General features: G+C 34.9%; 2 protein-coding genes and 1 long non-coding RNA gene across 12 annotated transcripts; 2 read left to right on the top strand and 1 right to left on the bottom strand.

Annotated features, from left to right (window-relative positions):
• Positions 1-2,255: 2,255 nt before the first annotated feature.
• On the top strand, positions 2,256-3,114 carry LOC107466195 (proline-rich receptor-like protein kinase PERK2). The gene is made up of 2 exons (XM_016085186.3): positions 2,256-2,483; positions 2,581-3,114. The coding sequence occupies exons 1-2, from the start codon at positions 2,256-2,258 to the stop codon at positions 3,112-3,114; spliced, it is 762 nt and encodes a 253-aa protein (XP_015940672.3).
• A 2,010-nt stretch (positions 3,115-5,124) lies between these two features.
• On the bottom strand, positions 5,125-9,639 carry LOC107466211 (uncharacterized). 10 transcript variants are annotated; one of them, XR_008002421.1, is made up of 11 exons: positions 9,161-9,639; positions 8,886-8,974; positions 8,426-8,616; positions 8,281-8,337; positions 7,855-8,088; positions 7,586-7,755; positions 7,217-7,265; positions 6,702-6,785; positions 5,816-5,895; positions 5,507-5,646; positions 5,125-5,367 (listed from the first exon to the last, which is right to left on the bottom strand). It is a non-coding gene; the product is annotated as an uncharacterized LOC107466211 (long non-coding RNA). The 10 variants fall into 10 exon arrangements; XR_008002420.1 differs by having other exon boundaries at positions 8,426-8,611; XR_008002418.1 differs by lacking the exon at positions 8,886-8,974 and having other exon boundaries at positions 7,855-7,917; positions 7,997-8,088; positions 8,281-8,311; positions 8,426-8,611.
• Positions 9,640-12,509: 2,870 nt separating this feature from the next.
• Positions 12,510-13,827, top strand: LOC107466188 (uncharacterized). Its single transcript, XM_016085178.3, has 2 exons — positions 12,510-12,553; positions 13,124-13,827. Exon 2 carries the CDS (start codon positions 13,145-13,147, stop codon positions 13,793-13,795), a length of 651 nt encoding a protein of 216 aa, XP_015940664.1. The 5' UTR covers positions 12,510-12,553; positions 13,124-13,144; the 3' UTR covers positions 13,796-13,827.
• The last annotated feature ends 1,286 nt before the right edge of the window (positions 13,828-15,113 follow it).

Genomic DNA, 15,113 nt, shown 5'->3' with positions numbered 1-15,113 from the left:
TTTTTTTTTTTTGATGAAGACTTTATGTTTAGCGACTATATATTAAGACATGTATAACTGAAAAACTATATGTTATTTTTGATACTTTATTTATGGCTTATGCGGTATGACTTTTAATTTTTGATACTATGTATGAATTATAAAAATTATATCTCATATTTGATGTTTTATTTATGGCTTATGATTTCTAACTATTACGAAATTCTAAACAAAAAATTATTTGTTCAATGAGGTTAAAATAACAGTTTTAATTGCTATTTTAATTAAGCAAAATGTGTCATTTTAATACGCTAAAAAATAGTATAAAATTATTATTTTAATCATGTAAAAATAATTATTAAAATTGTCATTTAAATTAAGTAAAAATGATGGTTAAAATTGTGATTTTAAAATGAGTAAAAGTTACCATTTTAACTGATAAAAACGACAGTTTTAACCGCCACTTTAAATGATAAAAAATTACAATTTTATCAGATAAAAATGGTGGTTCTGACCGCCCTTTTAAATATAAAAAAGTATTATTTTAACTGGTAAAAATAGCGTTTTAAACCGCTGTTTTAAACAAAAAAATCCCGCCATTTTTACCGGATAAAATGGCAGTTTCAACTGTCATTTTAAACATGGAGAAAACTGTAATTTTATCCGCCTTTTTAAACACGTAGAAAATCGCCATTTTAAATCATGAGAATTGTGGCGATTTTTCGAAAACCACTGTAATATCTAAAATGACGTCCAAAATTATGGTTGAAAGCGCAATCTTGAGAATAATGACAGTTAAAATTATTGTGCATAATTACTCTACAAAACCGTTATTTTAACCAAAATTTTTTGTAGTACTCGTCATTCTTCTATTACTATTACTATTATTGTATTTTTTTCATTTCTTCTCCTCCTCTTTTTGATGTTATTATAATATTTTTTATTTTGTTTTTTTTTATAAAAAATAAAACAAGAAGAATAAGATAAAAAATAAAAAAGAAGATTAACATGATGACAATAAAAAAGAAGAAAAAAGAGAATTTTAATTGTGTAAAATTTATTAAAAAAGATATCAAATTTTATTAAGATTGACACAAAATTTTTAAATTTTGATACCAAAATTTATTAATAGTAACATAAATTTTTTTTAACTAATTAAAAGTTATCAAAAATAAAAATAACACCAAAATTTGTTGAAAATAACATTAAAATTTGTCGATCATAATACCAAAATTTTTCCCAATATATCTCTTTCTATTTCTTTTTAGCCAAATTTTTCAATTTTTAACTAAACTAACAGTTAATTTTATCTTTGAATCGAACCCATCCCATGGTTCTGAAAATCAGACCGGACCGGCTGGTCAAACTGATTCAACCGAGAACCAACGATGCAAGTAGTCCGATCCTCCCCCTATAAGCGCTCGAAAAAAAATGATGAGAACCCGTCGAATCGGCCGAGAACTGACTGGTTGGGCAGACTGATAACCGGCCGGTTCGGATAACACGATGCCGTTTTTTAATTTGTAAAAAAAAAGAGGTAATGACCAATTCGGTACCCGAAAGATTCAAACGCTGACATTTTGGTACCTGACTATTGTTATTGACAAAAAGGTACCTGAATGTTTTAAATTTTTCCCATGCGTGTCCACGTGCTTGCCGGACCATAGCTCCAGTGAGTACGATGCTTACGTGGACGTCGGATTTTGCTGACAAGATGAGTTTTATATTAGATGAAATTTGTAATTAAAACTATGGTTAGCCTACCTGAAAATTAAGTTAACCTAATTCAATCTTGGTTTTGCCCCAATTTAATTTTGCTCTAAAACCCAATTAGCAAATGCTGTTACTAGTTACTGAGTTATTGTGACTTAGTGTGTCACTACTAGTAAAACTCAAAGGTCACGTAGAGAGGGAGAGACGTTGCTCTGGAAGCTTGGCACGAAGAAGAACGAGAAGCCTGAAGACTATGTCCATTACAAGCTCACCATTGAGGCATACAATAGGACTTACCAGTTTCACATTAACAGCATACCAAGTCAAGAGTATTGGGAGCATCATGAAGGGTTGTCTTGTCTGCCTCCTCCATACAAGAGTCCTATTGGCAGACCTTCAAAGAAAAGGAAGAAGGACAACAGGGAGCAAAAAATTATGGGAGCCAATACAATGCCAAGAGAAAATATCGCCAGATAACATGTCAAACCTGCAAGAGAGTAAGTCAAACAAATTTATTCTCCACTATCTACTTACATAATATCATTCAATCATTTCTAAATTTGATGAATGCTGATTTACTTTATTCATTGTCTATCTGCAAGGTTGGACATAATAGTAGAACTTGCCCTGAAAAATCAACTGGAGCAGCAGCTGAAGAAGAAGGAATTGATGAGGATGAAGCTAGAGAGCAAGAAACTAACTGGGAGGAGACCATGGAGGCTGCACATGCTGCACATGTTGCAGATGAAGAAGACCTCACTCAAAACCACTCAAAAAGTCAGCTTGATGAGGTAAACAATTATATTTTAGCAAACCTTATTCTTTCCAAAATGTTGGACCTGGAACTGAGAAAGCCTTTTTTTTAAACTAATGACCCTATTGACACAGAACACTGAGCTTGATGTGTCTATTACAACAACTACTACACCCCCTAATGCAGCCACTACACCAGCAACCAGCTCAGAACCAGCACCTCCAGTGGCAGCAAGGCCACTAGCACCAACATCACCAATACCACCAACAAGAGGAAGGGGCAGGACCACTCGAAGAGGAACAACAGCAAGCTCAACAACACCTCCCACTCCCACACAAAATGTTGCAGTTGCACCACCACCCCCTGCTCAACCTAGGGTTGTCAGGCATGCTGCTGGGTCTAAATCTCAGATCCCACCCTCACCAACCAATGCTGCAGGACCAAGTAGTGGGCCTGGGTCAATGCCACAAGGTCCATTGGTTAGGCCCACTCTTCAAGCCCAACCTTCAGCCACATCTAGGCCACCAAGTGTGACTAGGAAAACCATGGCAGCAGCGAGCCCAACCACACAGAGCAGGTTCACAGGCTTCATGCCCACCCCATCCTTGAAGAAGAAAAAGCAATCTGGACCACAACTATCAAAGCCTTCAGCAAGCAACAAGAAGTGACCTTAGTTTTTTGGGTTTTCATTTTGTTTTTAGTTCCATGTTGGACCTGATGTAGTTACTATGCACCTAAGTGCCATTATGGCATGTTAAGTGCTAACCAAGTTTTTTGTGATTTTGTTACTGTCATCTTGGATTAGTAGTACTTGCTATGACCATAAGTGTCATTATGCCATGTTAGGTTTTTTTGGGGCTGGCTTGTGTTATTTTGAGTCTGAAGTATGTTACTCTGAATACTTATGAATTATGATTTCATGCTATGAGACAGGTGTTTTATTCAGCTTCTGTTTATGGCATCTTTTCTTAAATGCTTACCTATCTTATATATAGCTTGCTCACAATTCAACAACAATAACTCAATCACAGAATAATAATAACATAGCATCCATTAATTCATCTCAATTACAATTAGGAGAACATTACAAAGAAATAAAATTTCATTCTTAAACTCTTAAATTTAACCATTGTCTTCCTACTTAGCCAAACAAAGCAGACTCAAAACCAGATTTAACCCAAACAATATACAGATAACAATCAACAACAACTCAACCCTCTTCAGCTGCTCCTTCATGTCATTCACCACAGAAAGCATCATCATCATCCTATCCCTTTCCCGGCCATCACTACACTCCAGATTAATTCTGCTTTTCTTCTTTGGTTTTGTTATGCCCACCATGTTGCTATTCTCCGAAGAAACTTCTCCTTCCACACATTGCTCTTCTATTTCATCCAACCATTGAAAATACCCACAACGTCTTTGTGTGTTCTAGCACGACACAAAAATTTCATGAATCAGAGTGCGATCGAAAACTAAATCTGAATAAGTGGAGAAAACAAACCCAAGAAGATTGCATCATTTCGTCACGTATCCATCAACATTCTAAGCTTACCTTCCACATAGGGCAACGTAGAAACCATCTATCAGGGTTGCTACTTGTCTTCGACTTCAACGGAACCACTGGAAGGGGACAAAAGCAACACCCATCATAGATTTTACTGACAATTCCTGAACCACCATCCACGTCGAAGGCTTGAATGGATGAGTGCTTTCTCACAGTTCCACCTTTTCCACGAGCCCTAGTTGCTTGCATCTTCCAGATTGAGATCCTGCTCTACGAGTGAACGAAGAGAGCAAAATTGAGTTTTTTGACAAAATTAAATTGGGGCAAAACTAAGATTGAATTAGGTTAACTTAATTTCCAAGTAGGCTAACCATAGTTTTAGTTACAAATTCCATCTAATATAAAACTCATCTTGTCAGCAAAAGCCGGCGTCCACGTAAGCAGCGTACTCACCGAAGCTATGGTCCAGCAAGCACGTGGACACGCTTGGCAAAAATTTAAAACATTCAGGTACCTTTTTGTCAATAACAATAGTCAGGTACCAAAATGTCAGCGTTTGAATCTTTCGGGTACCGAATTGGTCATTACCTCAAAAAAAGGAAACGGATCCAGGTCATTCCTAAACCCCCCCTCGTGACCCAACCCCCCTCTCTTCCCTCAATAATTCATTCATTCATGTTCTGAATCAAAGAAACCCTAGCCGCCTAGCCCTCCATCGTCGCCGCCTAACCTAGGTCCTCAGCGCCACCGCCTCTTCCTCCATCGTTGCCGCCTAACCCAGGTCCTCCATCCACTACAAAAAAATAAGCTTTCTGCCACGATTTAAAAGCGTGCCGAAAAGTGCAAAAAAACTTGCCGATAGCTTTTCACCACGCTTTTTGAACTATCAGCACGCTTTTGAAAAGGTCACATCCGCCAATGTGCCGGTAGCTCTAATGCCATGCTTTTGTAGATCTATCGGCACGCTTTTGTGTCTTGCAACGCTTAAAAAGCATGGCTATATCTATTAACCTATAGCTACGCTTTAAAAGTGTACCAAAAAGTGTACATATCGCCACGCTTTTGAAGTGTGCCGATTAGGTTGGTTTTCGGTACGCTTTCATACAATCACACTTCAAAAGCGTGGCTTGCCAGCTAAAATCTTTTGCCACGCTTTGAAAAAAGGAAAAAATTAGAAAGTATAAAAAATTGATTTTTTATTGAAGAATTATTTACATGCTAAAATTGTAATTAAAAAATTACAATACTTTAACAAAACTAATAATTAAATTAGGACAAAATAAGTTCATCATTAGAACTTAGGAGATCATTAGAACTATCAAAATTATCATTAGAACTTATCACCAGTCTTGCTCTTTGATGAAGTCTCTCGTAGGTATGCTACCATTTTATTAGCACCTTCAGATTCACATTCCTACATGAAGGAGATGGATTTGTAAAATAAACCATTACACTTAACCATGCTCATTTTACTAAGAAAATCAAAAGATAAAACTGAAATGCCAAGATCATGTTACAAATGAAACTTCAATTGCAACCATGATGACACCTACCTCATAGTCATATCTAAAAAAAATTTCTTCTATAAGTTGTCCAGTGTTCCTTCACAACATCAGCCACAGTGATCAGTTTCCCCCCTGCCTTCTTGTCTTTGTTGCGGTGCGCAATAATAGAAAGCCAAGCTAAAATAGCCCTGTAAACACAAGATACATGGCTGATGCATGTTGCTGGTTATTATGCTCACAATTTATGAAAGTCTCAGTCTTGAAATTGATTACATCTTTTTATGTTTTGCCCCTTTATCAAAACAAGGAAGACGCAACGAACAGAGAGCGAATAGAGTCAAAATGAAAAGAACTTACCATTGCTTTCGAATAAATGAGTTCCACATATGCATGAATTTCTTCTCAGCATTGGTCACATTGTCAAAATTACCGAGCCTCTGCAAGGTATCAAAATGTTTCAATGAATCTTCAAAACATATAGTATGAAGAAATACTAAAAGGTGCAATAGATTTCATATTCCCATCCCAAAGCCTCAAACTAAACCTTTACAATGATAAAGCAGAAATTTAATTGTCAAATTAGAACACAAATGGTAATTAAGCTCTCCTAACAAGGTCTAAAATTCGATTAAACCATCCAATTTAAGTGTTGGTAAAGTACATTTTTTTTTTGTTCCTGAAGTTTTCGAAAAGTATCAAAAATATCGACGTTTAATTTGTTTCAATTGTGTCCCTTTTGTTTCAAATATGTCTCTTAACCCCGAAGGGTATAATTGAAACATATTTGAAATTAGAGGAACAAAATTTAAACGTTAAGGGTAATTTTAAAATTTCTCAAAAACTTCAGGGACAAAAGAGTATATTTTATCCTTTAAGTACAGTTGATGTAAATCCAAACAACAATTTGTTAACAAACGGCATATAAAGTAATTAGGAGACTCTTATGGGTTAAGTAATTAGTGACACCGCTAACATGTAAACACTATTAAGTAGGTTTTTGGGTAAACGGCAAAATATTTCCTTACAGCTTTTCTATGTTCTTTCTTTCTCCCTTTGAGACACTTGTATTTCAAGAAGTTAATAATAAAAGTAACAAAGAACTACTGAGCCTCATAGCCACAGGGCCATGCAAGTTTTACCCAAAAGCTTTATCAGACCATTCTTGTATCACAAGAGTTACATTTAAAAAGGTAAAAGAGATTATAAATTTTGAAACAAGGATCATATATATAATCATGCATACCCTTAGCTCTTCAAAATCAGCAACTTCATCATCAACTTCATCATCAATATCTCCTTCTGATAGAACTTCTTCAAGTTCCATTGGCTTGAAGGACAAATAAATAAATAAATGAAAACGGAAATGAGGAAAATATTTGTCCGACATAAAAAACCATTAAAGAGCATGTAATTACATATTTTGATTTCTTTTGAGAGAGGGAGAGTGGAGATATTTTTCTAAAATATAGAATTGCTAGCATACTCTATTAAGAACTTTCCATTTGATGGACAAAAACATATTTTTGGTAAAAAATTGCTATTCGCATCCCCAACATTATCAAACCGATGATCTAAAATCACATTTATTATCCAAACAATTGCAACAAATAGAAAATTTCCACAGGAAGATACAGGGAGCACTCTGTTATAGGCCTCTCATTGTACTCGGCTCTTGTTTTTTCAGGACGATTTATATGTGGTATGTCAAGGAAACTGAAGTGCAGAACAGTAAACAAATAAATGGCAATCACTTATTACCTGGTATATGCGAGAGTGATAGAATTTTCGCTTGCTCAACTGGGAAAGGCTGAAATGTTTTCGAAGAGCTATGTTAGAGCTGTGTACATCAAGTAATTTACAGGAAAAAAGATTTATGATCACATGTAGACAATGACATGACAACTTATTTCAACCCTTCCTATATACCAGTCCAAATATCATTTAGGCAGATCAGTTTTATTCCCTCTTAGTAAAAATTGAGAAAAACTACATCTCTCTACTTCCAATTTTTATTTTTACATATTCACTTCCTCAGTATTCTACATTTGTAAGATACTCTCCAAACACTTGAAAACTTAAAGAATTTCAGGGAATCATAAAAAGCTTTAAAAAAAACAATACTCCCACCCCGAGGTAAAGCACAAACTTTCATTCTCTGCTGATCTTGTGCAGCAGCTTTTGCTCACACTCTAACTTCTTCTGGATCAATTTTAGACTGGGGACGGATCACAAAATCCAAAGGTGTTGCTTCTGGCCTTGATGCATGTTGCCTTGAAGAAGACTGTCCAGACCTAGGCCTGCATTATACATTCAGAACAATTAGCATCTATAACACAAATCAGTGACAACTTAGTTCACACTGCTCCACCAGTAATATCTTAATGCCCAAGACTTACTGTGGAAATTCCAAATCAAGATCACCATCTCTAGATTCTATCCCTGCTGCTTTATTTGCTGGCCTGTAGAAATTCAGCATATTGCCATACATAAGACAAATATTGCTTAAGACAAGCAATTTAAATCAGAATGGTTGAGCACTTTTTAACAGTTGGCCTCCTGAAAGGAATCCTGTCGTCCTCAGCATTTCTCATGTCCTCAAACTGTGTACTCTTATTAAATATGGGTCGGCTCTGCAATTATAAAGCAAAAATGATGTGCTTTTTTAAGTATCTGTCCCCAAAAAAGAAAACTACTCCTGGATGAAAAAAGGATAGCTTGTAAAAAAAAGAAAATGCATACTATTATAATGTATTCAAGAATCAGTATAATTTTTAAGGAAAGATAAATGATACATGCTGAAGCAAGAGTTTCAGATTACTTACCCATTTGTCAACCAGTTCCTTAGCTAGTTTTCTATTTACATTGATTTCTTCGTCAGACTTCGATAAGAGAAGAGAAAAAAATGTGGAGAAGTAACTAATAACAGATGACAAGCATAGATATAGAAGCTAAACTTCAAATTTATACCAGCTTTTTCATGATCTCCCAAATCTGAAAAACATTGAGCTGCAATATTAATTATTCCTATTCCTTCAAAAATTTCAGCAGCTTGCCTAAGAATTTCGTGCGCATCCTCAGGATTCAAATCACGCAAATGGTTTGCAGTTGCCCTAAGACCAGCAGCCTTAGACTTTTTCTCCCAGTAGGAGTCCCCTGCTCTTTCAAAACACATTGTCGCCAAGCAGAGTTATTAATTAAAACGACTTATCACAAGCAGAGTTTCTTGGGGCAAGAACAAATCTAAACACAAAGTTTAATTCATTTAACAAGTTTCAATCCTCTTTCATAAAAACATACAACAACTCAGATCTTAAACCACACACATAGCAAAGGAACAATTAACTCAAACCATTAATATCAATCAACAAAAATTAAACAAATCAAAATCCTAACCGTGAATGCTTAAAGTATGAAAAGATTAACCTACTGCTAGTTGATGTAGAAAAACTAGAATAACAGAACAGGCAAAGCAGTAGCAGTTCAGCATCACATAGCAGCAGCTGAGCACTACCACAGCTGTAGCAGAACAGAACCAAATGTCAAGAAGTTTAGAAAAAAAAACCCTAACCCAAATATCAGATTAGAACAAAAAATATAAATTTAGAAAAATCAGAAAAAAATGAAGAACCAAGAAAATCAAAACAAAAATCAAATTCAAAAACAAATAATCAGATCAAGAAAAATTTTGAACAGATAATTTACCACGGTGCTGCGAACGCTGAACGTGGCTGATGGAGGTGCGACGAGTGAAGGAGATGGAGACGGCGACGCGACGACTTCAGAGAGGGAGACGGCAACACGGCGGGTGCTGAACCATGGAGGGAGGAGTGACGATTGAGGGTTTGCGAGAGAGAGTGAGCGTCGACGGAGGGTTTGCGATAGAGAGTGAGCGCCGAGGGAGGCCTTACCAGAGTGAGTCACCGCCGAAGGAGGGATAGGTGTTTACAGGAGAGACGGAAGGAGCGCCGACGCAGGGAACACCGGCAGAGGTGGCACCTACGGAGGGGTTGCTAGAGAGGGTTGGAACGAGGTTGACCAATGAATGTTATTGGGGGAAGAGAGCGAGAGCACCGGCGATGAGCTCTATGTTAGGTGAAGAGCGCCGCCGCCGTTAGGGTGATGAGCTCTGTGTTAGGGTTTTCGCTTTTAAGGCATTGTTTCAAAGAAGAGGAGGGTGTGTTTTTAAGCGCGGTGATAAAAAACGTGGCCAAATTTTAAATAAGTGGCCACCCTAATAAAAGCGTGCCGATTTCTCTCTATGGCCACACTTTTCAAACGTGGCCAAATCACAAATCACTGGCCACCCTCGCAAGCGTGCCCATAGACCACTTTTGGGCACGCTTTAAAAGCGTGACAAGAAAAAAGGGTGCCGACAGGCCTTTTTTCTTGTAGTGATCGTCACCGCCTAACCCAGTAACTCAGCAGGTCCTCTTCGACTCTTCATCTTCGCTGGCTTCTCAGCACGGACCCAAGTTAGTGGCTTCTCGTCTTCATCTTCACTGAAGATTTCAATTGTTTCAAGTTTGGTTCGGTCTTGATTTCAACTGTTTCAAGTTTGGTTCCATTTTTCTTCAAGTCTGCTTCGGTCTTAGTTCCAACTGTTTCCAGTTTGGTTCTAAGGGTTGGTTCTTCAATTCTTTTTTTGGTTCTGTCTTGTACTGGATGTTAATGGTGGAAATTTTACAAATTTACAAATTTGTATGTATGGTTCTGATTATATGGTTCTATATGTATGGTGGAAATCTGTATGTATTAGAAATTGTTTTACCAATTGCTAATAGTGTTTTACCAGTGGACTACTTATTTGTTGGCATGAGCTTGGTTGCTATCTGAATATAAGTATGAAGTTATGTAACTAGTTCTTGAGAAGAGAACTTTCCCAAGATTTAAAGCATTTGGCAACACTCAGATGGATTCTTTTGTTTTCAAATACTATTTTTATCTTATAGTTGAGTTCTGATTATCTATATATAAGACGATTATGTACTTTTCTTATCTTCAGAAGTTTACTTCATTATTGGGAATGTGTGAAATGTTACATACTTGCTTGAATGAACAATTCTAATTAACAATAATTAAATTGGGTTTCTTCTCTCATAAGAAAGAAGTTATTTTGTTGGGGTTATATCAAATTGGATTGTAATGTTGAAAGCTTAAATTGTAGTATATCTGACCACTTGATTCTGGTCAAGGTCAAGCAGCTTCTACTCTAAATTCAGATTCAAGTCTTCAAGTTAGACTCATGGATAATAGCAGCCTTGATCAACCTTTATACTCATCTGCTCACAGCACTGCTCAACAGTTATTAGGAGAAAGATATGAGACAATGTTGAGCATACTTGATAACTTATGGTGGTTGTTTTATAAGCAAAATTTTAATGTGCTGACTGCAATCATTTTGTGTCAATACTAAGATGTTTATGGTGTTAAATGTTTGATAATTTTAATAGTATCGTTTACTCTCAACATGAACAATTATGAATGTAAATGGGAACTATGCCAAAATCAAATTACAATATTTCTCGCTTGGGCCAATTAATGATTACTATTCTATATTGGGAAGTTTGTGTTGTTGAGTATTGACCTGTTAGAATGTTCACTTTATTTTTCTGATTCAATTCAGGAATTCAGCTGATAATGTAGCAACAGTGGCTGCTAGTGTTCCATAGCAGATGCTCGCTTTACATTCCATTGTTACTAATGTTATTTTAAGATTTATATTAGACTATAATTATATTTTAGAATGTTTATTTATAATTTATTTATTATTCTATTCTAAAACGGTTTTTTTAGTTAAATCACCAATTAAACTGATTGAACCAATAAACCAATAAATTAGTGATTAGAATGGTTTAATGACCAGTCCAATTCTCAGAACCTTGACCCATCCTGTACACGGTTCCAAGTTTACTCCGGGTTTCTCATAACCATGTGCGAAACAAAATACTACTAGCTAAAACTAAATAAGAGCAATGTAAATTTCGTCATAGTACTGCTAATAACAACAACAACTAGTTCACGCGCGCGCATCCTCACTGAAATTACATTTGTGGCTATATTTTGGCCAACCTATTGTGGGTCATCATATTTGCTTTGCGAGGCAGAAACACACCCTAAGAACAATGGAACAAAATCAGAGTCTCGAAAAGAACTTCATTTTTCCTCTGCATATATTTTCTAAAATTTAGCTACTAATGACTTGATATGCTTAATTGGAATCAGTTTTAATAATAATAGATCTAACTCCTATCTCCTCGCACAACTTAAAGCTAGTGATTTTGTATCTAAGTATGTACATTCTAAAAAAAGTAAATCGTAAAATTTATCTTAAAAAGATTATTTGCTTTTTAAATTGATGTTTCTGAAGGATTTTTATTGTTCATGGTCATAGCATCAGAATTTTTTGATAAAGCAAGTTAAGTGATGTCACAACACATTTGACCGTCTTAATTAAATACTAACATAAAAAATTTATGAAATTAGATTAACTCAATCCTAACTTAAGAGATTTCAATACCTTAAAATTAATTTCTCTCAATTTATTATTTTAACCGTCAATTAGCATTATCAAATATGCTGATGTGATTAGTATGGTGTTACTTAATGTAGCATATCAGTAAATTTTGACGCCATCAACAATAAAAGTAACAGAAAAATTAATGTGACTAATTTAAAATATTTAAAACACGAATTTAATTAAAAAATTTTTAGAAAATAATTTAAAAACTGAGTAATCTTTAAAGGATAAATTTAACCATTTAGTCTTCTAAAAAATAAAATAAAAGAATCTTTCTAGAAACAAAAGAAAATTGTCAACTTGTATATATATTGATTTGGAAAGTAAACTTATGGGCGCCTACGTTCTTTAGTCATCACACTATTACTTCATTAGACTTTTTCCTTCTTCGGTCTCTGAGTTGAATAGTCATCTATCTACTATATGTACAACCAATTATATATTAATAATTAAATAATAATAGAAAACAGCTTGATAGGAAACTTCCCTATTAGTATATAGTCTTCATAAATAGCGCAGCTCACATGTATGCATTGAGCTTCTGCAATAGAAAGGAGTAGCAAGCTACGCAAGACAAGGTGAGCTAGAATCATTCCCTCTCCTTTTTCATCCCTTATATATGACTATGAGTTGTGATAGCCCCAATTAAGTACCTTAGTTACGCATGAATATATGTGTGGTCTTATTCGGGGAAATAAGAAAGTCTCAACTACTGAACTACCATATATTTCAATTTCAAAAATTATCATCTATAGGGGTTGATTTTTGTTATTTCTCCGTATTTATTCATATAATTAACGCTTATATTTGTACTACTCCTCCTCCTCTAGAGTTGTAAGAGCTAAATGCCACTACCTGAAATTCACTTATTATTGTAAAGCTTTATTAATTTGCATATATACATATATATTATATATACTTTAATTTGGCTGATTGAGTAGGTTTCTGAAATATGAAACTTCGGTTCAGTGTTTAATTTTTTTTTTTCTTCTTCCCTTTTTCATTGTATTAAAATTCCTTATTACAACTAACAAATAGTTGTACGTAGAAACTAGGCTACAATATCTTCTTATAAAGTTCTTTAGCTAGTTGTAGATCATCATTACTTACTTTTTGTTGTTGATTGGTGAATCATGGCTGGAATTAAGAAAGGACAAAAGAATATTTAAATGGCAAGATGGTGGAGAATTATTCTAAAAGATATAATAAAAGGATTGAAGAAGCTGACAGACGAAGGGGAGAGCAGGCAATGGATGGAGGACATAAGAGGGAACCTGGCTATGGTAGCCACGGTGATCGCAACCGTAACCTTCCAAACGGGACTGAATCCACCGGGCGGCGTTGTCCAGAACGGTGACCACGGGAATGTAAGTTGTTCAAAGATGGTTAAATCAGGAGGAGGCAATTATCAATGCCCTGGAATATCCGTTATTGCAGGAGGTGAAAGAGCATTTCAATTCAGCGTATTCGTGACCTTCAACAACCTGTCTTTCGCTTCGTCTCTGTTGGCATGTTTCTTTCTCGTGAGCGGGGTTCCTCTGCGTAAGCCACTCGCCATCTTGCTCATGGCGGTCGACATGTGCTTCTCTCTTGGTGCCCTTGGAATAGCCTATTGCGTCGGTGTTTTCATGACCGAACCGCAAAATATCAGCTTCGTCAGGCATTTGTCCATCATGATATCGGTCATTACCTTCTTTGCAATTGTGGTTTTCTATCTTCTTTTTCGCCTTTTAATTACCTTCAAAGAGTTCTTGAAAGGAAATCAAATCATTCATGCTGCCCCTTCATCAGCTATTGCTCCAAGTCTAGAACTAATCTGAAATCCGTATAACATAAAAATTCAATTTAGTTATTTTCGTGTTTGATTCCTGATCTTTTGTGTCCTAATTTAATTTGTAAATATTGATTCATATTCGTATTTTATTTAGTGGAATTATATAATGGTTTATTTTCAACATGTAAACTCCCTCTTAGTTACGTTGTTGTTTGATGGGATTATATAGGCCGGTTTGGTAATCAACTTAATTAAGCTCTTTTTGATAAAATAACTTAAACAATAAATGATTCTGTTAAAAGTAATTTATAAATAAGTTATTTTGTGTTTGAATTTTTAACTCTAAAATACTTATTTTATAGAAATGTGATGAAAAGTAGAAGTATTATGAGATAAGTCATTTTTTTTACTTTTCTGTAAGCTCCTAAATAGCTTCTTAGAAAATTACAATTTAGTTTTGAAAATTGCACCAGACATTAAAACTACTACTTTTCATAAGTCAAAAATTAAAAAAAATTACTTCTAAAATTTTCAAACGGGCCTATAGTACTAGTTTGGATTAGTTTTTTTCGTAGAAAAATAATTTTTTAAAAAAATAAAATATTTTTATTCAATTTAAAATTTATTTAGATTAAAATTGTAAAAATTGAACCAATGAATGGATCGATTGAATTACTGATTTAATAATTTAGTGGTCTAACCGAAATTAAATTGTAGTTAAATGATTTAATTCATTGTCCCACCATAAACTTCAAATTAGCCTACACCTAGTCCAAAACAAAAGAAACAAACATTAAAAAAAGGAAATAAAAGCTTGAATCATAATTCTCAACCAAATCAAATTGCATAGCATCAAAATTCTTTCACCTCTCTTGATAACCATACACAAAGAAAAATGTGACTGACTTTTTTGGCCGATGCTTTTTAGGTCATAGGCAACTGAAGTGCTTGGTATTGTCTGATACAAAAGTTGGAGATACTGGATTATTTAAATCTAAATCACAGCTTTCTCAGAAGTTAATATTTAACCACCTTAATTAGCTTTCTTATAGTCTAATGTTAACACACACACATCCTTTTCAAGCCGCTATTGGATTCCAACTGCCGTGGATAAATCGTCAGTTTCAATCCCATCTTTATGTTCATTGTTTCTGGTTTCTTTCTGGGGCCACACTTGATTCCTCTTATTCTTCATACCTTAAGGATAAGAGCCGCTGATTCAAAAGACCAAAAGTTATTCATACAATCATACTCAATCCATTTTTATCGAATAAAAGAAATTATTAGGTAGTTTTACGTACCTAACAAGCACTATCATTTATAAGTATTCTTGGAGTAGTAGAGCGATAATTTACCTGATTAAC

The sequence above is a fragment of the Arachis duranensis genome, chromosome 9, assembly GCF_000817695.3.
Source record: "Arachis duranensis cultivar V14167 chromosome 9, aradu.V14167.gnm2.J7QH, whole genome shotgun sequence".
Lineage (NCBI taxonomy): Eukaryota > Viridiplantae > Streptophyta > Magnoliopsida > Fabales > Fabaceae > Arachis > Arachis duranensis.
This window is presented reverse-complemented; position numbering and strand designations above follow the sequence as displayed.

Excerpts from the sequence above, each read along its gene's own strand:
- LOC107466188 (XM_016085178.3), top strand. The coding sequence starts at position 13,145 with ATGGCAAGATGGTGGAGAATTATTCTAAAAGATATAATAAAAGGATTG.
- LOC107466195 (XM_016085186.3), top strand. The coding sequence starts at position 2,256 with ATGAATGCTGATTTACTTTATTCATTGTCTATCTGCAAGGTTGGACAT. Across the intron at positions 2,484-2,580 it reads CAAAAAGTCAGCTTGATGAG|AACACTGAGCTTGATGTGTC; the intron begins GTAAACAATTAT and ends CTATTGACACAG.